We start from the raw sequence: 21,471 nt of genomic DNA on the forward strand, positions 1-21,471 counted from the left end.
TCAACTCCAATTCACAGAGTTCAATAACCAGTTTCTTTGAGTAAAATGCGTCTTATAACAATTCAAGTTTGGTATGTTATATTTGATTGTTAATCTTTTGACAACTTGACAACAAACTAAGAAGTACATTTACAACAAAGTATCAATTTGCAAAATTTAGTGAAGAAATTCTACCCAAGTCTACCGTTTTCTTTAATAAAAAATAACATTAAATATTTGTCATGCTCTGCGCATTAGCAAGCTTTGTTCTCTCAACAGTATCTCAGTACGGCCCGGGCACAACTGACGTCACTCTAGGTCCCAGGCCTCCCTGCAATTCAGGCAAATAACAAAACCTTTATTCGGGGGTTTTGTGGCGTGTTCAGCACATGTTGTATAACCAAACGTGCTTTGTAGAGTGGATCTCATTAGTGACCAGTAATCACTATTCTAGAGTTCCAAAAGTTATTGTATTTGCTGTGGAGGTGCAGCCGCAGCCGGTTTCAAGCAATTACCATCCGGATACTTTTCTTTAAAGCGCTTAACAACATCCGGGTCTACTAAGTTCACTCCACGTAGTTGGTTACCGAGTGTAATCCTGTGAAAAAACAAATGTCAATGAATTATGTTGGTTAAAATAGTTGCACGACTTGCAACCAATCAATATACTCACGTGAAGAATAACATAGATGACAAATTTATGACTACCTCGGTTGAAACTTAAAAAAATTACCATTAATTGATTGGAGAACAGGATTTGGGAGAAAATAATAACAGAACAGGTGACCGAGTTACACGAACCCGCGACCATCAACTCTCGCTCGCAATTACTCTCAGTAAACTTAGAATTATTTTGTATTGTAAAGAAGGCCATAGCTTTAAACACTCCTTCGCAGTAAAAAAAAGATACAACTCACCAGTTTGGTTGCACGTTGTGCTGACGTCCGAAAAGTTCTAAAAATAAAATGTTTGTAAGAAATGAGCAAATCATAAAAAATTCAGGAAAACAGCGAATATCTGTTGAATTTTAACAAAATCTTCATCAAACATTCTACATACAGTCAATTCTCAAATGTCAGGTAGAATTTTCAAAATCATACCTATTTTCCTTGTCCCAGGAGATAAACGCTCGATGAGACCGTAGATTTCGTCCGGTTTATGACTGGTATCCCTTACCTAAAAGGAAGATGAAAGCTAATTAAATGATTCTCACAAAAAAGATGCAGATCATTGCAAAATAATGGAAGCCTACAGCCATTCACTTAGCTATAAACCAATCCGAATCAGTTTTTCACATGATAAGACTGCGAAAACAAGACAACTTTATCGTGTTATCAAACAGCGACGTGTTTTGAATTCAGCAAAGATTTTGATAAAAGAACTTAAATTTGTTCAGTTTGGCCTAGGCAGTAGTTGATGAGTTTTTTTTATTTATATACAGTTTAGGCTCTTATAAAATCGATGCATTATAAAGGTACTTTAGAATTGTCTGTTATGCCATTACTTTTGGAACTTGAAGCCTTGTTTACTTACTTTTATTAATGATTGCATTGATTGTGCTACATTAAAGATATCTTGACTGAAAATAGGAGTTAAAAATATTCTCCATAATTTAAATGAGAACCCTTTTTGAAGATTTGGGGAAAACGAGTTATCATAAAAGTGTTCTAAAATGAGCAATTATAAATGTAGGTTCTAACACACCAGCTTTTACCGTTTGATTGACATATTCTTTAGCCAAACAGTGAATTCTAGTTGTTTAAATATTAATGCTCGGTTACATCAAGGAATGAGTCTCAATTCAAGAACAGAAAAATATTCAAACCTCGGAAACAAGAACATCGCAATCAAGCCCAACATTTATATTCTTTGGATCACCCTTTCTGCCGACCTGCAAAATATAGTAACAAAAACATTACATACAGTACAAACAAAAATTGCTCTGTAAACGCGATCAGACAGACTAGTTCAAAATGAGACACAACCACCAAATAAAGTCATTCATTATCGCCCATTAATTAAGATACAAACTAACATTATCAGAAATTATTATTCACTAAAAATTTTATTATTCACAAAAGGAGGTTTTGAGTCATTGATATCCACATAATATTAAGGTGCGATTGCGCTGCAGCAATCCAGTTAGAAATGTGAGTTTAATTTGTCGATTCGTTCCGGGTATCTTAAATATTTTGTTGAATAAGGACAACTGATTCTCTTGCTGTGGCCAATGAGTGAATATAACATACAAGACAATGTTCTTTTCCATGATTAATCCAATGTCCAGTCCTTCCTGTTCGAATGAGCCTTTGCAGTTGATTAGTCTTCACCCAAATAATTTCATCCACTCGCTCATATCTAGTTAGAAATCGAAGAAAAGCCGAAATTTAGATATGGTGGGAGTAAAATTGCAAGGACTGCGGAAAATCATAGCCCGTACCTTTTGGACAAAAAATTCAGATTGTCAGGGTATAGCTTAATCTAAAAGAAGATATCCCAATTAACATTAGTAAATACGAATAAATAGCTTTCCATTTACAGAAATGTTTTCCAAATAAACAAGCCATTTAATTTCAAGCAAAACGGCTAGGGATTGAAGATTATACTTTTTGGATGTATTTTTGTGTACAGAACAGGAGGGTTCTAAGTTGCAGCTTCGAGTTTTACGCTTATTGCGATCATCGGGCAACTGCAGATATAAACATTGGAGGAGCCTCAGCGAAGTCCGATAGAAGTTCTACGAGCTTCTTCGTAGCATCGAGGTCACCGAATTCCGACCAGGCGAAGAAGAAACTTACCCCCAAACAAGGAGACATTCTCTGCCAAGTTCCATGGCCCTGTCAATAAAGAAAGGCCACATATCAAAAACTTATGAATTGCAGAGAAAGTTACGAAACGCAAACACAAACGACCTCTGGCACAAAGGAACAACAAGACAACAAAGGCATGTCATAGATAGGCCTGCTACACAAGAAATCCACCTCAGTGTAAAACATTTCAGACTTAAATAAAACCTATTTACTGAACTTTCATTGAAAGAGGCTTTAAAAAAGCAAACATTTTTAAATCAAACTGAGTTTTATCCACTGATGAGTGTCAGACGAAAAGCTTACGTATGGTTTAAAACGCTTGTTATTTTTTCAAGACCACTTTTAATTTTGCAATCCCAAAATATTGTTGCTTTAAAGAAAGGATGCTGTAAAGAAAGCCCTATTCTAGGTCTAAAGAAAGCCTTATTCTAAACCTTAATGATACTTCAAGGAAGTTTTGTTAAAATTTCATAAAAAACCTCCGTTATACTGCAGACACCCACAAATGATAAAAATTTCCTACCTTCCAGTGACCCAGAGGAAGATGAAGCCTTCATCTTGCAGATTGCCAACCCTCAGGTTTCTCATCTCATTATCCTGCATGGTGCCATACGGCAACTATTTCCCAAAGAGAACAAAATTTCGGTATATAAATTTTTCTCCCCATTTGTTAACAATACAGCGATTTAACATACTCTATAAATTATTTTATAACTCAAAAAATGCATACCAAAAACTTGAAAAAGCATCAATAAAAATATTTTGCTAGAAATGTGGCATTTTAGACGTTAAGCAACGAAGTTTGATATTGAAGGACAAACAAAATGAAAATCCCTGCTTGTACTCTGGGCCTTGGTGGTTTTTTGTTTGGTAAAGAAAATGATACGGGTGACACAATGAGCAAGAAAGTGAAAAATTTTTTGGCGGTACAGAACTTGAAAATGGCTTTGAAAAACGCAAACATTTTACAACATATTGGCTAAAGGCTTTTTCGTCTGACACTCCTCAGAGCATAAAACGTCAGAATAGGGGTCCGAAAGAACACGATGAAAAATATATACCTAGTTGTGGTAATGGTAATTTTTCTTTTAGCACGCGGCACTGATTGGTCAACTATACCGTTATTGCGCTTGCGTTTTTCTGATTGGCCTATTTCGATCCACAGCTGGGTATATATTTTTCATCGTGTTCTTTCGGACCCTTATTCAGACGTTCTATGCTCTGAGGAGTGTCAGACGAAAAAGCTTTTAGTGAATAAGAGAGTGTGCCAACAATTGGAGGGAAATTGGCCAATGTGCTAGTAATGAGATTTAAAAACACTCATTGACAGAACCACAGCGTCGATTAACAATATTGATACACTTTGTTAGCATCTAATTATTTTTGCATTCGAAGAACTTAAAAAGTTATAAAAAAAGCACTACAGTAGTTGATAAACAATGGCCTACCTCCATATGAATGTCCCAAGGCGGATCGGCCATTACAACACTGAACTTTCCAAGAACTTCGAGATCTAAGTAGCGCATATCACATTGCACCCACTACAACAGACAAAAAATGCTCAGGATTTATGAAGCTAGCATAGACTTCATTTTGTAAAGTCCGATTATACAAACAGCTGCAACCACAAGTAGTAGCGGAAAGAGAAGTTTACAATGACTCTATGGTCAGTAGGTGTATATCTCCTTTTATCTAGGGACTCTCCAACCAAACTTCAACTCTAACTGTGATTTAATCTTTCATTTCGGGGCTCTCCAAACAGTCTCTTACTGTGCTTTGTAGACCACTGACATATTGTCTATATGAAGAAAAAGAGAACAACCAAGAGGCACTTATTAGTCTTTCTTATCTCTTTGCTGCTTTGGCCTGAAGGTGGTGTGTCAGCCTAGAATTTGGCTATGCATAAAACTGATTGCAGAATCAAACTATGTTACATTCTAAAGTAGTTTAAAAACAACATTTTTGTCAATAACAAAAAGAATAAAGGAACCAGCTATAAAAATGTTGGCTTCAGAAGATAAACAATAGACTACTTGGTGAATAGCACTTGCAATAACAAGGTCGAAAAATCCTCAATCGGATTTTCTTAGTTTGAGCCATACACACAATTAGGAAATCTTCTGATCGGTGATCAGAACAGCCTTTATTAATCTATTATCCTCTCCTCATCCCTACCTTTAGGGTTTTTGCATCACTTCTTCAATGATATTTTCTTCAGATACGAAGGCTCGCATTTCTACTCATTTTCTATTTCTATTATATGGCGTAAAATTACAAAGGAATTTCATGCTAAAGGTCTTACCCAAATACTACCAAACTTTAACTAACAAAAAATATTTGCTATTTTGAAACATTCTCGAGGTAAGCTAGCGAATCTAGGTAGGAGAGAATTACAACCAAACATCTAGAAGACGATTGAAAAGGGAGCATGGAAATACATACCAACTCTGCGAACATAACTTTAATAACGAATAAAAATTATAGAAGAGGGAATACCAACTGAAACCATTCTGAGGTCTGAATAAATTTCAATGTGACAGTTCGAATTAAATTTTATATCGGCCCTTTGCTGTCGAATTTCATAAAATCCTGTTAAGTTCATAAATTGACATTGATCAAAGATGAGCCTGAATTCAGAATAAGAGTCAGCTTAAGGCTAAATAAATTTACCTGAGGTGGATACAAAATGTGCTTCTGTCTTTCAATTGCAATCTGAAAGATCAAAATAATCAAGAAAATTACGACCTATAACATAACATGACAAGGTAGTTCATCTACCCAAATATCTCGTTAAAAGCAACTTAACGTGAATCTTGTGTAAAAATTGCAGCTGTGATGATGAATGAAGACCTTTCTGCAATGTTCAACACATTGCATTGTGTGTAGATGAAAGCTGTGATGAATATTATATTGTCATTGAACCAGTTTTCTTCAAATTGTTGTATTTGGATGGCTTAACTGTAGTCTGTAGATGTGTTGAAATGTGAACAGAAAAAACCTTAATGCCTAAATCAGATATCTAAACGTTGAAATCGATAGCCATTCAAATGAAAATAATCAAAATTCAGATGAAACCATTACAAGATGGATGAAAATAAATAGCACAGGTTGGAAGAAGGAAATTTCCGACCCGTTGGTGCTCGATAAATTATGAATTCTGTCACCGGCTTAAAAACTTAAATCTGGTAGGCAACTGATTGTCCTGATGAAACTCGTCATGCGATTGGTCGTCTGTAGACCGAACGGTTCATTTCAACCAATCAGATTCATTTTCAATTTCCAAGTAGAAGACATGTGTTAGAACGTTGAATGCCCATGGCTTTAGGGCAGAACTTACGACGCCTGCTATGCCGGCTGAAGATTAATAATAAATGAACTAGAGGAAATGAGACGGCCAATATAATCATCTCCTAGACTGCAAGGGTCTACATCGGATATAGCCAAGACTTACCGTCTAAAAATGTTGAGGTAGATTAATACAGCTATTTTAAGGCTGCGTTCAAAAGGGAACAATTGAGTACCATTCAAACGGCGTTTCAAAGTTTGGAACAAAATTACTTTTTATTATTAAGTTTTAGTTTTTGTGCTCAAAATTGAACAAAGAGCTTACCAATGCGCATGTCTGTATTTCCTGAGCTATCATCGCGAAAAATGTTCACATGGAATTGGAATGAAATGCATGTGTGTCGTTCCAATGCCGTTCAAACTTTGGACTGGGTACGATTTTAAGCATTCCCATATGAAAGCAAAGTCATGGTAAATTTTACTTTTTGGAATGAAGGACATAGAACGTAGTCCCCTTGTGAACGGGACCTGAGAAATAACCCAAAAAGATTGTATTTGATAGAAATGTGCAAGAAATTACCTGGCGATGATTGATGCTTTGGTTCGAATGCTGTGTGTTCTTTTGTTTGCCAGCGTCAGGACATGCGGAGTAATCTACCTCGTAATGAACATACTAAAAAATAAAGAGATATACTTAAAGATCTCCAGGAAAACTCAGATCTAAAACGAACTTTGATAACTTCATGATCCTGTAAGGCTCTGCTACGGTGAGTTGGCAGATATGAGCAGTAAGATACGATTTTGTTAAGCATCCCGTGAAAGACAGAGAGTATTAAGGTTTGTGGTTGAAAACCTACATGACTGCAAGACCTTTCAAGATCACTGTTCAGTAAGATAATTTTCAATGTTTGATGTACATTATGGCTTAACGTTAGAAATATTGCTGAGCAACGATGGTTATTCAGATAGTCAACAATTAAACGTGTAAATTTGGTCGTTAACAGATCAAAATGAATATTCAAAGATAAGATAATTGCACTGAAACTGATTTACCTTAAAATCTGTAAAGTCAATATGAAAATACGTGGCAGGCACTTTACTGCATTGGCAGGGGATACAATACCATTAAACAGGTCTGTTCATCACACCGGTTGTACAAAATTTCGATACTTCAATGGGCTCTCTGACATATATCAAAAGGAAATCAATGCAAAATAACTGGGCTATTCTAGCAGCTAGTGAGGATCACGTAGGTCAGCAACATGTACTGTATCGTATATTAGGAACAAAATCTAAAACGTAGCCAAAAAGATTGTCATACCTTACAGGTATCCATATGGAAACAAGTGTTTAGAAAAGAGCAATCTCCAAGAGACTCTAAAAGAAAACGATACAGCATCAGGTTGTATACAGGACGTTGTAAGTGAAGGTAGAAAAGCTGAGTTGAAGTCTGCTTTTAACTGTTAATTGCTATTAAGGCCCTGCTCACATTCTACTGGATTCATTTCATATCAGAGTACATTTTATGCCAGATAGGTGTTCTGTTCGGACGACCATACTCTATATCATTGTTGCGAAGCAAATCACTTCGCTTTAAATGTGGCACGGAAGCGTATCGTGTTACTTATAGGCTGTGTGACCAGCCGTATTTCTATCAGATAGGGTCAACAAATCAGATATGTAATGTATTCAGTACAGAGTGAGAACGGCCTAAGTTTTATGGCAAAATTCTAAACATCTGATAGCTTGATAAGACAATCGCTGATAAAACTGAGAGGGAACTTTCAGTCATCAAAACACAAAGAGTAAAAATGTATTCATGCAAAGTATGCACGCCCTTGTGGGAACAAAACGTTTTTAAGAAAAAACATTTTCAAAATGCTTGAAAATTTTACTGAAATCAAAGCATATAACATATAAACTGATAAAAAGAAACAAAACGGTAAAATTCTATTAGAGTTCGTTTGATTATTAAAAAAATTATTACTTTAAATCTTTGATTTATGATAGAAATATACAAAAAACAAATGAGGAAGAAAACCTGGCAGACTTGTTTTCTTTTGAAAATGTAAATCATTTAAACTGCTGGTTTTTCGACCATTAGATGGCTAAACTTTTTAGAAGTTGCGGCTAAATGCTTTCTTATGAGAAATAGACTAACAAATAAACCTTTTGCATAAAAAATCAGAATTGAGGGTTGACTTACGAAAATATCATTTAATTGTTCAAAATATACTGAATGGCTACTTCGAGTTCATCTCAATGCAGTGGAGAAGAAATTCAAAAGATGATGGACCAGCTACTTCACTGAAGTGACAAATACGCTGTATTGCAAAGTGGGCATGGAAATAGAAGTAAAAACGGTTCTGAATTGATAATAATTGCTAAAATATGTACCATCAGTGTGCTTTTGTAATATCTTCTTGAAGTGTAGCTGCATAAAACATATCGTTGCGTTAAAAAGGCACTGTGGGAACAGTCGTGAATTTTTTGCAAAGAAACAAGCATTAAACCATAGTCTTTAAAAGGAGTATAAAAAATCAGATAGGCCGGGATTGCGACTGTAAATTATGCAAAATCTTCATTCAACATGTAGCATATTTGTAGTTTTAAACTTATTTGTTGAATAATTTTATTAACTTTTCTATATGCAAACGTATCATAATGTGGAATAATTAGGATATTTATTATATAATTTAAAATAGCTATTGTTATGTAGCTATTATAGCAATTTTAGTCTGTAAATAGTTGGAATTAGCTACCTCACAGCCATGTAAACGCCGACTTTAAATGAAATTATTATCAAAATTCTTAATATCAGATTGCAATGTATGCATCAAATATGTTAAAAACCTTTGTGCATCTTTCTTTTTCGGTATTATTTCTTCTGCACTCATCTCTTGTTCCGTAGGGACAAAACTCTTTGACAGATGTACCACCCTGGGATTTAAACTTTTCCATCAAAGATAATTCCTGTGGGAGAAAAACACGATGTAAGAGGTCATATGAGACTGCAGAGTCGACTCTAGTTTGTGCGTCTTTAAATAACGGAAATTGATTATGGGAAACATTAAGCGAAATGGGGCACTCATTTACAATTACAGAGGTGTTCAAACGACCGAACATTTAACCTAAGCTTTTTGAACTAGAACAACGTCACCAAGCATCTGGGATGGAGTTATGTGAAATGTTGGGACGTTTAATTGGAGCTGTAATCTTTAATAGAAACTGACCCGTTTTTGGATGACTGAAGACCAAGAACAGAAAGAGGACAAATGAGAATTCATGTTTTGCACTCGTTGTCATAACTGAAGTTGATTGAAAAACGTATAGCGTTTTGGAGCTTTGATAAATCTCAGATTAAGAAAAAATGCTACAAAATCAGCCTGCATGAAATGAAACTTGAATCGCAAACTTGGATAACAAGAAGAAATACTTTTGCAGTTGGTTCATTTAGCAGCTCAATGATCTCTTCGCCAACTTTGTTGTTCTGTCACAAAAAAAACATAGGATTAGGCCTCGTGTAAATCAAAAGCGATAGAAAACTTGAAATTGAAAATCGATTCGATTGATTATCATGCCAATGCGAAGTAAAACCATTGTTGGAAATAAGCCACTCTGCAATCGTGAAAGAAATCTTTTGAGACATACATTAGGATTTTAATAATAGGAAGAATCCCACATTTTACAGTTGGTAAATTCTCAAATTTATGCAGGTTTGTCTTATAAAGATTGTTATATTAATGAAATGAAAATTTTGACCATTGTTTTTTAAAGTATAACATGAAAGCTGCCTGGAACACCAAAATCGTACATCAACAAGTTTCTTTAACAAAAAAGTATAAATAAATTATACAATATCTTTCTATCTGTTTATGCTGTAAAACACGAACGGTTTGATAATAAAGTTGGAAAAAACACTGCAAACTTCTGCCAAAGCGGAGCCAGTGGCAGGAGATAGCATGATAAACTTCGGTCAAGAAGAAATATGGCATAGCAAATCAAGGTTTGGGTTTCTTTCACAAAAGAAATCAGTTTTAATAACAAGTAAGTATTATCTTAAAGTCTCAACAGGCAAACCACATTAGAACGTCATTATCCAATTATAATTACATCAGGACGTCAGAGATGTCTGAATGATACTATTAAAATCGCCAGAATGTGCAGATTTTGGGGATACTTACAGTTTAGATAAGATTATATAAGATACACATTCGACAATAGTTTCCTTGGTTGTTTTGAGTCCACAGTTAAGCAGAAAGGGAATTCCTTCATGGCATTCCTGCACGCGGTCACCAGTGAGGCTATATATCACAATTGAAATTCTGAGGTATCATACATTGATGGCAATTAATAGATACATCATTCTGGCAATCGCAATACCAATTGGGGTACGATGTACATTCTGCGGTGTTTGACCTTGGCATTCCTCGTGATGACATTGACGATAGAATATTAGCGGTTGCCGACCAAAGAAAAGAATTCTGAGCGTAAACCATTCACCCTTCTGCAGCTCTGTTCTAAATTCAAGAGAAGAAATTTCCGAATTGCTAGCAAATGACTGATGACCTAAAGGCTACCAGCCATATCGAGAAATCCAATTAAATAAAAATGACCTTAGCAAAGAGAACAAAAATACCTCTTTCTCTTTCATGGTCGGCATCGCAAGTAGACTCTGTAACAAGATAAATGGTATTAGCTTTTGAACGGATCAAGCAATGGTATTAAAGGAAAAGTGCTTTAACAAACAATAATTTGGCAAAGGTTGTGTTTTACAACGAGGGATAAGCTTAGAACAATAAATAGTTGATCAAAAAGCAATCGATGATGAAAAAAGAATAATAGAATACTTAACATGGCAGACTACGCAAGCAAAATTTGCCATTAATTATATTCATACAAATCTTATTCTGTGCAACGGGGGGAGCTGTAAAAATCTGGTTGATCTCGTCAGCTTAAAATTCTCCTTTTAGTGCAAACATGTTTCGGCATGTTGCGATAAATTCTACGGTCAACGTACCCAATTCACAAATACTCGCTATTTCAAACTATGGCGCAGAATTTCCTCAGCTCTTTGTTTATTTTGACGCCGACGAAATGATAGTTTTTCAATGTTTACATATCTCAAGCAAAACAATACACTGAAATTACTAGAAGCTGTAATTTCCTTAAGGGCTTAAAAACTTTTTAATGAAACCTAGTTAAAAAGGCTCTTTCTATATCTTAAAACAGTTAGCAAAATGTCTTATGCATCCAAATTTATCATCTTGTTTAATGGTTACTTGCCATAAATTCTAAGGAATTTCGAAATTACTAGGGAACAATTGTTCACGATTTTCTGCTGCAAAGAAAAGATCCTTGTTTCTGAATATTTTTTCATCGTTGATTTGAAATCCGAAATCGCCTAAGCCCTGCAAGCTGAAGCCTTAAGGAAAATTGAGATTCTCGTTTTCTTAAAATGCCAGATTGGAGTTTGTTTGAGCGATATCTTCAGAACAACAGATTACTATTGTTTGGCTAAAATATTCTTCATAGTAGTCAAACCAAATAGATATCCCATACATTTTTATAAAATATTCTTGAAAAAAATATCATTTCTTAGTTGCATTTTTAGTTTCAGTGAATAAGTCGGTATCCCTCAAAATCAATTAGTCGGGATCATCTTCATTAAAAAGCACCTTTTTTAGAAAGGAGCTTTGATGCCCCATATTCCCTATATGATAATGGCCTCTTCGAGTAGACACAAACACGTAAATGATTCGAAAAATCCTGTAATGTTTGTGGGTGTTATACCCTTGTTGGTCAAAGACCCAACATAGCATTGTCTTTCAAGCCTCCTTATAAGGCCTAAGTTTGAATAATGGAAAAGGAAAGAAGCTACTTTTTTGCGTTCCTATTGTATGACAAAAACCAAAAAGTAGTTGACAGATCGCTACTTTTTCGTGGCTTATACAAAGGGTGTTGGCAGAAAAGATAAGATTACTTTTCTGTTTCTCAGTTTTTTTTGTTTATACCAAATAGCGTGGGGTGCATCACTTTTTCTAAAATACGTACGAGACTATTTAATAACGATGAGATTTTTAAGGAGTTTTCAGAGATTTCTCTCGAAAATAAAAGGATTTTTGCCAAGACCATACGAGATTTTCGTGGGGTGATAGGCTCTTGGCTAAATAGTTTTGTTCAAGTTTGACGTCTAGCCTATTTTGTGGGTAAATAATGGAATCAGCTTTAGCTAGATAACACAGTGATGGTTCTGCTTTCACAAACTGAAATGTTTGATTTAAAAAAGATTGCAGTTTTAGGTTAAAAACAGACAAATAGTGTGGAGAAAAACCAGCATAGACAAAGTATTCAAAAACTAGTTGAGGATCAATGCAACAAAAATTGTTCTGCAGTGTCCCTTCAGAATCACTTTACATTTTGGAAAATGTCATGCAAAAGTTTCTCTTTGGTCACAACGATCAAACACATTCGGTTGCACTATCTTAGATGCAAGTAAGACCCTTTAGGTGTTTAAAATTTGGAACACGGCTAGCACCTTGAAAGCTAAAGGTTCAATGGCAGCTAACAAACAAGTGTAGGTAATTTAACGAGCAATTCAAACGAACTATTCACAAAATAACAGACCACTGTGCATATTAAAGTATGGAAATGAGTTTATGAGATCACAGGTAAATTTGACTGAGTTAAACACTTTGTCAATTAAGCAGGAAATTGCGGATAGAAAGAAGCTGAACAGGATTCGAGAGTGCAAACGGATTTGAGGACATGAAAACTGTTTTCCTTTTTGAGCTACTAAAGTTCACTGGAAATACATTTAATTCATTTCTTTAGCTCGATGGCAATTACACTCGACTCTTTTGCTCACTTAATTCTATGCATTTGACACACAAAGAAAGCGGTGCCAACCTCGATTGCATTTTTGTTGCTCGTCGATTTATCTGGCCTCCTTTCAGACGTCGCTCGTTTAGATGCCATAGCTGTAGGCGATTTGGTACTACTTTCATCCCTGTAAAAAACCAGCTTGTTAGAAATATCAAAAGATTTTAAGCTTTAAGCTTAGAGATAAAGCATTAATCTACAAAAAATGATACAATGCTTCCATTTACTCATTATATTTGGCAATCCAATTCTGCATAAGAAAGAGCTTCTGGAATCAAAACGTGAATATGAGGCATTTCCATGGCACCTATTTAATAATTTGACAGCTGTGATAAATCAAATCTGAGTTCAATCAATCTTAGGATTACGGAAACTCCCTTGAATCCTGTTTATTCCTCATTAGAGGAGTCCTAATGAAGAATCAAATGGCTTTTGAATGGAAACATCCGTGAACATTAAACGTAGTTATCAATCTTTCATAAGATCTTCATTGAAAAGATTATAAATATCTTAATCTGCGGATTGAGCCCTAAAGGTATCCTGCTGATATCACCAAAATCTCCTTTGCCAATTGTAAGAGCCAATGACCTGGCACTTGCAAGGATCATCTCCCAGATACCAGCTTGCAAGCTTAATCTGACTAATCTTGATCAGAGGATATTTTCCATCAAAAGCAAGCAGCGAGGCAGTATACTGATCTGTTAATCCGGGATTCATTCAATGTTGGGTTTGAGATTTTTATTGTGGATGCCAATGACCAAAGTATAGGAGGAAAAGTCGAATTAAAAGGGATTTCAAAAATGCTTGGAAAGTCGACAGACTGTGGGATTACTTGCCTCTCTTTTCTCGTTTTCTTTGCATCTGGGAAGTTCTCCTTTGTTTTTCCATCTACAAGAATTCGAGAAACGATAAAATCATATTGATGTCAAAATTATTGCATTGGGGTATGCTGTTTACAGCTAGCAGTTCCCCCACAGAATGGTCAAGAACTTGATAACTGAGATTTTTCCAAAAACCAAAACACTTATATACAACGTGAAGATTCTACCTATATAGTCACTAAGTGATATTGGATCTTTTTAAAGAATAAATTTTCGTGTTCTTATGGTCGCAGTCTTTTGTAATCGCTAACGGCAAATCTTGAGGAAGCAGTGGCGGCACCAAGATGGTATTGAGGGCAATTAAATGCACGAAGAAGGGTAGATCTTATTTTTGTGGGATTTGCGTAAGGAAAATAAACCTGGTAAAGAGCATTGAAATTATACAAAAAGGGCCCTCGCTATGGTGCCACGAGCTATACCCATTACCCTCCCATTCCGCAGTAGCAGGAATCGCCACCATTTGGAAGCTTTGAAAAAAGCCACATACCTTCCCCCTTCTTTTCTTCAAATACTGCTTCCAACTGCAATACAAAACATGATGCTCAAAATGCAAATCAAGTTTTGATTATTTCATATAATGAGAACTTTGAAAATCTTGCAATATGTTGTTTGAAAATTCTTCGCAGGGCACGCCTTTCAGATAAGTTTGTAATGAAAGATATCTGCGAAAAGTCTACCAAAGCTGTTTTGTTCTATAATTCTAGAGCAAAAATTATCTGTAAAACAAGCATTGGCCTAATTTCTAATTCATTATTGATCGCAGATTAAATCTTAGCGTACAGTTTACCAGCACTGACCATCAACTGGGCGACATAGAAATCTTTAAACAATATATACAATGGATTCGATCAGAACTCAAAGTTGAGAAAAACAATTTAGAGAATCAATTTCAAAAGGGCTAAAGGATAAGTCAGGCACAATGTAAAAACAGGCAAACAATATTCCGTTACGTTACCAGAGTTTTGAAAACAAATAGGGGAAGGAAATTGATCCATTGCATCGTTAGGATTTGAATTTGCTCAATAATAACAAGCATTGTAGATAACTAAAATAATATTTGTGGGCGAGAAGGAATATCAAAAACAGCAAATGACCGGCAAAATAAGGATTGAACAAAAACAGAGTCAATTCAAAAAAAGAAAACGGCAATTCTACAACAATGACAACCATTATATTTTTGTTGATTTATTTAAAAACATAAAACCAAGTCTCGAGATTTTCACTGTCTGTTTATATTGACACTGTTATTTAGTAAAACGATAGCAAAACCAGAAGAACAAACACTTTATTTCAAATTCTGTTTAGAGCTTAAAGACAATAATGACACGATAGAACAGAATAAGTTGCTGGAAACTTGAAAACACTGGGGCCTTTATACGAAGGTCAAGAGAATAGTAGCGGATGAGGAGCTATGATGAAGGATAATCTCACAGAATATCTGGGGGTGGTTTCATTTGGCGTCCTTTAAAAAAACAAACGCACAAACTGATGGAGTTACAAACATGACAGCTAGTGGAACAACTAGCGATAAAAAAAATTAAAATGTGCTTCTCTAAAATGACACAATTGTCTCCTTTGGCCTTGTTCAAAATATCCTTTAAAAACTAGTTACTAAAAAACTTTGCAAAATGTGTTATTGCCCCGCTTATATTTCCAGCCGCAAAGGTTATATTCAATTTATTTTCAGATTGGTTTTAACGGGATATTTGCTCTAGTGTTGAAACGATTTTTGCTCCTAAATAAACTTTTCAATCATTATTATTGTATTCATAATATTTTCAGACTAGTTTTCATCGGGATATTTGCTCTAGTATTGAAACGATACTTGCTCCTAAATAAACTTTTCAACCACTATAATTCATAATATTTTCTGCTCTAGCATTGATAAAATACATGTTGAAATGAAGTTCGCAGTAGTTGCTAATGAATTCATAGATGAAAAATCATAAATATTTTGTTAAATGCTGATAGAAATCATCATTGGTACAAATTCATTTGTTTAGTTTGGATAGAAGCTTTTAACTGTGGCATGTTTAGACTAAATGAGGTCTTTTGCGTTAATAACTGAAGACGCTTTGTCAGTATTTACAGAATGTGCTGAGTGAAAACATACCTTTGAATATTCGCAATCTATGACCAGAAAAGCAGATACGGTTTTCTTGACACTGTTAAAGGAAAAGCATACCAGTTGTGTAAAAAATATGACATACAGGTTATGAGTATATATAGAAACATCAAATGTTTAAAATTAGAAGGAGTTCCTTCTGAGAAATAGGGAAAATCCAAATGACATTTATATTAAAACTAAAAAATGTTAAAACTCAAATGAATTTTAACGATTATGGTCTATAAGAATCTAAAATTAAAGAAAACAAATAAGAGTTTTCTAAAGAAATCAAATTCAGCAGCCTTGTGAAATTATATATTAAATAGGAACTAGAAAGGAACTAAAAACGCAAAATTGTGATTACTTAAACATCATGTCTGCTGCCATTCGCTAATATTTTTGCCTGATATCTAAAATAATTTGAGAGAGAGTGTAGTGTTCTTTGTTTTTTCCTTTGGTAATTCATAAGTAAATTGTCTTATTTTTCGTGATGCCACGGAGTAGTCGTAGTATTTTGCACCCAGTGGCATCATCCTTGTAATGTTGTTAAGTATTTTGTAGGCAATGTAACTTAAGTAAATTTGTATTGTAAATTTTTATTGGAATGTAAAAAAAACTTAAAAGCTATAGTCGTATAAAAACAGTATGAAACTTGAAAATTTCAATAGAACCCCTAAATAAATGACTTGCTTAAGTGGTAAAACCTGCTGATAGCTAAGCATGTCAAAGTCACCCTTCATGTGACAGAACCTATTTGAGAGATAATATGGTTACCTATGCTAACAAGAACAACATATATATATTAAGGATTCCCTGCTCTTATTTAAAAATTCATATATAAAGCTACGTAAATTGGCTTTATAATAGCTCAAGGGGCATTACCTGTGAGTTATATTAAGAAAACTGCTTGTAAGAGAAGAAAAAAGAAGAGAAAGAAAATGAAGAGGAAGAAGAAGATAAGGATATAAAGAAAAATAACACAAAGAGGGAAAAGAAGAAGAAGAAGAAGAAGAAGAAGAAGAAGAAGAAGAAGAAGAAGAAGGAGAGAGAGAGGATAAAGGAGAAGAAAAAATTATCACATGGCACCAAAAGCCGTTGAACATCAGGCAACCTACTGAATCTCAACTCAATTGTTACAGCTTGCTTTCAAAACTTATAAAGTATACCAGATATTATTTCTGAGTTGCTGGTATGAATGTATGTATAAAAATCTGAAAAATTATCTTAAAAGAAATTTTTTATTTCTTTGATGAAATGACTAGAAGGATAATGAATTCGTCTGAAGGCATAGCAAGAGTGTTTTAGAAAGTCTGTATTTTATTAGGAGTAAATGTACCTGACACTGCATAGTTACCACTAAACATTACCTTATTATTCAATTTCACCAATCTATAAAGAACATGTTGCATTTATTGCATTCTTTGTCCTATATTTTCATTTCCCTATAATACTCTCCTTCAAAAAAGTGCTTAATAAGATAATAAGAAAGTGTTGTTGAACCAAAAACATTTGGTCAAAAGATGAAGCTCATGATTTCAAATAATATGCTCAATATTTCATTGTTATTCATTGTCAAGAACAATTACCTTATCAGTGCCTGTGCCTCAAGCTTTTCCAAGATTGTCTTTATCTCTACATCTGATGATGAGTGTTTCTGATTCTACAAAGTAGACAATACTCACTTATGCAAATGTCAGAGTTATAAACACAAATTAATCAAAAGACAACTGAAAATTAACCAAATACTTCTCATTTTCTGCTTTATTCCTTCATCAAATATGCACTCTATTGTTCAACTGTTTTCTATCACTTTCTACTATTTATCACATTTTTGGAAAGATCTTAGATAAATAAATGGTGTTCCACTAATAGGGTCCTATCTATGATACATACATGATAGCCCATTGAGTGTGTAGTAAATTATCCATTTAACTTGGCTACTCATTTTAAGACCCTTTTTATGTACCCTCTGTTTGGAATAATTAGCCAGGTGATATAAATACCCTCTAATTTCAAGCCTTCTGGGTCATTCCATGTTAAATCACATAGATCCAGGGACAAGGGTGCCTATTTGATTTGGATGAAATTTTGTATATTGCAGAGAAATAATAGAAATATTAGAGAGGATTTTAATGCAAGTCTGCTACATAACTTGAGGGTAGACTGAAATATCAGGACACGTCAAAATTGTTCATATATTGAAACCTTATGCTTCTTTAAAATACAGAAAATTCCAGATCATGTTTTCTTGATGATGTATTAACAAATCCTTATTTATGATGATGTCATGTCCTTTACTCAGGTAGTAAAAATGCTAGTGATGCCTTGGGAGGTTAATGGATGATTTACCATTAAAATAAATGAATACTATACTAACATATACTTCTTCTCAAATAAGAGTTAAGAATAAACCAATTTCAAAAAACTTACAGCTTTTTCAAACTGCTTACACTAGTGGGAAAAGACTTGTTCTTATTTGATATTTGATTCACAAAAGCTATCTGGAAAAAGCTACTATGCAATGATATTCTTAATTTGCAACAAACCTTATTCAATGCATCCTTTATGTCATCAATGCTTACTGGTAAATTCAGCAAAGTGTTGCATAGCAGATCGACTACATTCCTTTCTAGACTGGCATCAATCTCAGTAACCTTTACTTTTTCTTCACTTGGAACCCTTTGCTTAACATCTTTTTCAGTGCCTGTCTTTGAAGGATCTGAAATGAAGAAAATCATTTTAGGCATGAAATTGATTAGCCAATTTCAAAAGCCTTTGACAAACATCCATTACAATGTACACTGAACCAGCTTTGAGAGCATATTTCTCATACTAGGGGGCAATGGCAGCCACTACAAGGTAAATAAGTTTGAGTAGATTGATATTAGAACAGGATTTGGAATGATACTTAGAGAAAATGTAAGCATACAGATCAGTAGTTGTTTTCTTTTAACGTAGTCACATACTTTCTGAGCATGTTAACCAAATCCTGCTGTCCTATCAAGAAACAACTTTTGCATATTAGAAAAGATAGAAGACCGACTTGAAAATTAGCCAGTATATAGTGTTTTTGTTGTGTTGTGTGGAGTATTTTTGCCATTTGGATTACTTTGAAAGTATGTGAATTTGAAATAATGTCTGAATTCTAAACAGCTTTAAAATTCTAAGCATGACTTGGTGGTATACAGAATTTTAAAAATCACAAATTTTTCTAGGAAGGTGTTACAAAGATATGTATTTTTCATACATCTAAAAAAGTCAAAAAATTTGGGTTAAAATTTGGTGCTAAAACAAAGATATTTTACTACAAAGTTTAATTGCCATACTCTGCAGTTTGGTGCTGATTTGAAAATTGGAATAGCATTTTGTATCATTATTAAGCAATATAGAAACGATCTATAGGACATCTGCGCTAATCTAATCGAAACACTGATTAGCTGTAAAAGAGACATAATCTGAAAGTATATGCAGAAGTTATGTTAACCTTCGTCGCTCTTTAATGAAGAGGTTGCTTCTGATCCCAAAACACTGGCAACTTCCCCTTCCAATAAACCTTGGCGCTCTTTCCTTCTTTTAAGCAAACGCTCTTTCAAACTTTCTTGTTTCCTCTTGTGAGCTTGCAGCTGATTCCATGTATCAGATGACATGGCTGCAAGATTGTGCCTTTTCTTAACGAATCTTAGTAATGTAAATGGGTTTGATATAGGAAAGTTGTGAGCGGCTGTTTAATTACATGCTTAGGCCATGTCTCTTTGTACTTCATGTAAAAATCATTAATTTTCGCAAAACAGTCAGCGCACACGGGAGATAAGACCTGTGTTTCAAACACACGCGCAGGCGAGATATTTCTTCGTATTTATTCACACGAGACTCAAAGTGTCAAAACTTTCTACAAAAGCTGCTTTTGTGTGGTAACTGTTCACCTCTAATATATGGAATACATACATACGACCGTCTAAACAAGAAGCAAATTTATTTATTTGTTTAAGTTTCGTATGCCTTTAAGTTCTGCACATTCAAGCAAGTTTCTTTTAAAGAACCTTGTTCTTCAAACATTGATTTTTTAGTGAGACAGCAAAATTGCAAAAGCGTGAAAAACTCCGTTTAAAAATATATTGTTGTGAATGATTGTTATAAAGTCTTATCTCTTAACAACCTGTCAAAGGTACGGGGCTTATGGACTCAGTGTCGATCAGATACGATTCATTTCCTTGCATGGTGAGATAGTTGTATATATATATATCTATATATCTATGAATACAATCACGAGATGACGTTTCGCTCTCTTTATTCATGGTTTTCGTTGTTTCTTCACATCCATGGAAACAAACACATGGATTAGTTTGAACACGATTATGTCATGGAGCAATGTCTAACATGGGCTGACGCATAAAGCATGTGTACAGAACGATTAAGATCGAAAGGGGGGTTGTTAGTTCCAATATTTATTTATATCATTTCAACATATATGAAAGGGCTGGTTCAAATTAGACAAAATAATGCATACATATTTACGGGATCAATTCTCTGTTCAGCATAAATTTCATCCAATATGAGAAATATAAACGAAATAACGCTCTATTAGCCATGGGGATAATCACGTGTTACGAAAGCCCGTTTTTGGTAGTTAAACGCTAATTCTTTATAAGAACTAATCTCGGGATAAGAATAAAGTTTGCTAACTTTTTGTTGATTTCAGTGCTGCGAGTTTCTAAAAGATTGAAGAGATGCTTTTTAGAAATACAACGAACAAGAGAGAACAAGTCACGAGGAGCTCTTCTTTCAATTTATCTAGGACAAAAAAGCAGGAAATGGGTGTCTTACTTTAAAAAAATCGTTTCTTCCCCATCTTTGAAAGAAGGATTTTCGAACAGCTTCTCAAGGTTAGGATAATCGGTGTTAGGGTTTTTCAATTTCTGATCACCTTAGGGCTCTTTTTCCTATTAAACAAAATGAGTGTAGTTAAAAGTTTAATAACATTTGCTGTACCTCCTTACAAAAATGACCGGTTTTGACAATATTTTAAAAATGAAAGATTCACAAATATTTTTATAAGGAAACATTGAAGCATTATCTGAAGGATAAGATGTTGGTTGAAAATTTGCTCACTGCATCAAGAATCTCATTGTGTTCCTGGAAAATCCACGTGCAACGAGAAAGGTCTTAGAATGTGTATCTTTGAGCTTTTATACCAGTCGCTTTTCATTCTGCACAAATAGAAACTTTTTATGTGCTCACAAGTCAGAATCAGAACGATAATCCATTTGCTTTGATTTGATAATTAAAAATTTCTAACCACGCACTTGATCATAATTGGAACCCATGAGCGTTAAACAAACTAAAACATTTATTTCAGTTAAGCTCCCCATTAGTTCTATAAGTTTCTATATTTCTCATCAACTGTTGAAGCTAGGAGAGTTGATTAATACACCAATCTTTAAACCCATTGACGAAAACATAACGAGATGGTAATGCGTAGTAAACCGGGGTCGTAGGCTGGAAAGATATATCTGTAATATCTTGGAGC

General features: G+C 34.4%; 1 protein-coding gene across 1 annotated transcript; it reads right to left on the bottom strand.

Moving 5' to 3' along the window:
* Positions 1–67: 67 nt before the first annotated feature.
* LOC135690592 (N(6)-adenosine-methyltransferase catalytic subunit METTL3) lies at positions 68–19,934 on the bottom strand. The gene is made up of 22 exons (XM_065208188.2): positions 19,429–19,934; positions 18,491–18,663; positions 17,531–17,604; positions 15,951–16,002; positions 14,325–14,358; positions 13,793–13,844; positions 12,984–13,083; positions 10,714–10,749; positions 9,511–9,564; positions 8,928–9,047; positions 8,472–8,508; positions 7,396–7,451; positions 6,655–6,747; positions 5,460–5,501; positions 4,238–4,330; positions 3,313–3,407; positions 2,778–2,816; positions 2,229–2,337; positions 1,805–1,870; positions 1,080–1,155; positions 897–933; positions 68–577 (listed from the first exon to the last, which is right to left on the bottom strand). The coding sequence occupies exons 1-22, from the start codon at positions 19,589–19,591 to the stop codon at positions 445–447; spliced, it is 1,734 nt and encodes a 577-aa protein (XP_065064260.2). The 5' UTR covers positions 19,592–19,934; the 3' UTR covers positions 68–444.
* Positions 19,935–21,471: the final 1,537 nt, after the last annotated feature.

The sequence above is a fragment of the Rhopilema esculentum genome, chromosome 4, assembly GCF_057945365.1.
Source record: "Rhopilema esculentum isolate cy_ngs chromosome 4, ASM5794536v1, whole genome shotgun sequence".
NCBI classification, from domain to species: Eukaryota; Metazoa; Cnidaria; class Scyphozoa; order Rhizostomeae; family Rhizostomatidae; genus Rhopilema; species Rhopilema esculentum.

Coding starts and splice junctions, on each gene's coding strand:
- LOC135690592 (XM_065208188.2), bottom strand. CDS start 19,591: ATGTCATCTGATACATGGAATCAGCTGCAAGCTCACAAGAGGAAACAA. Junction 13,845..14,324: donor TGAAGAAAAGAAGGGGGAAG/GTATGTGGCTTT, acceptor GAATTCTTGTAG/ATGGAAAAACAAAGGAGAAC. Junction 1,156..1,804: donor GCGATGTTCTTGTTTCCGAG/GTTTGAATATTT, acceptor TCTTCCTTTTAG/GTAAGGGATACCAGTCATAA.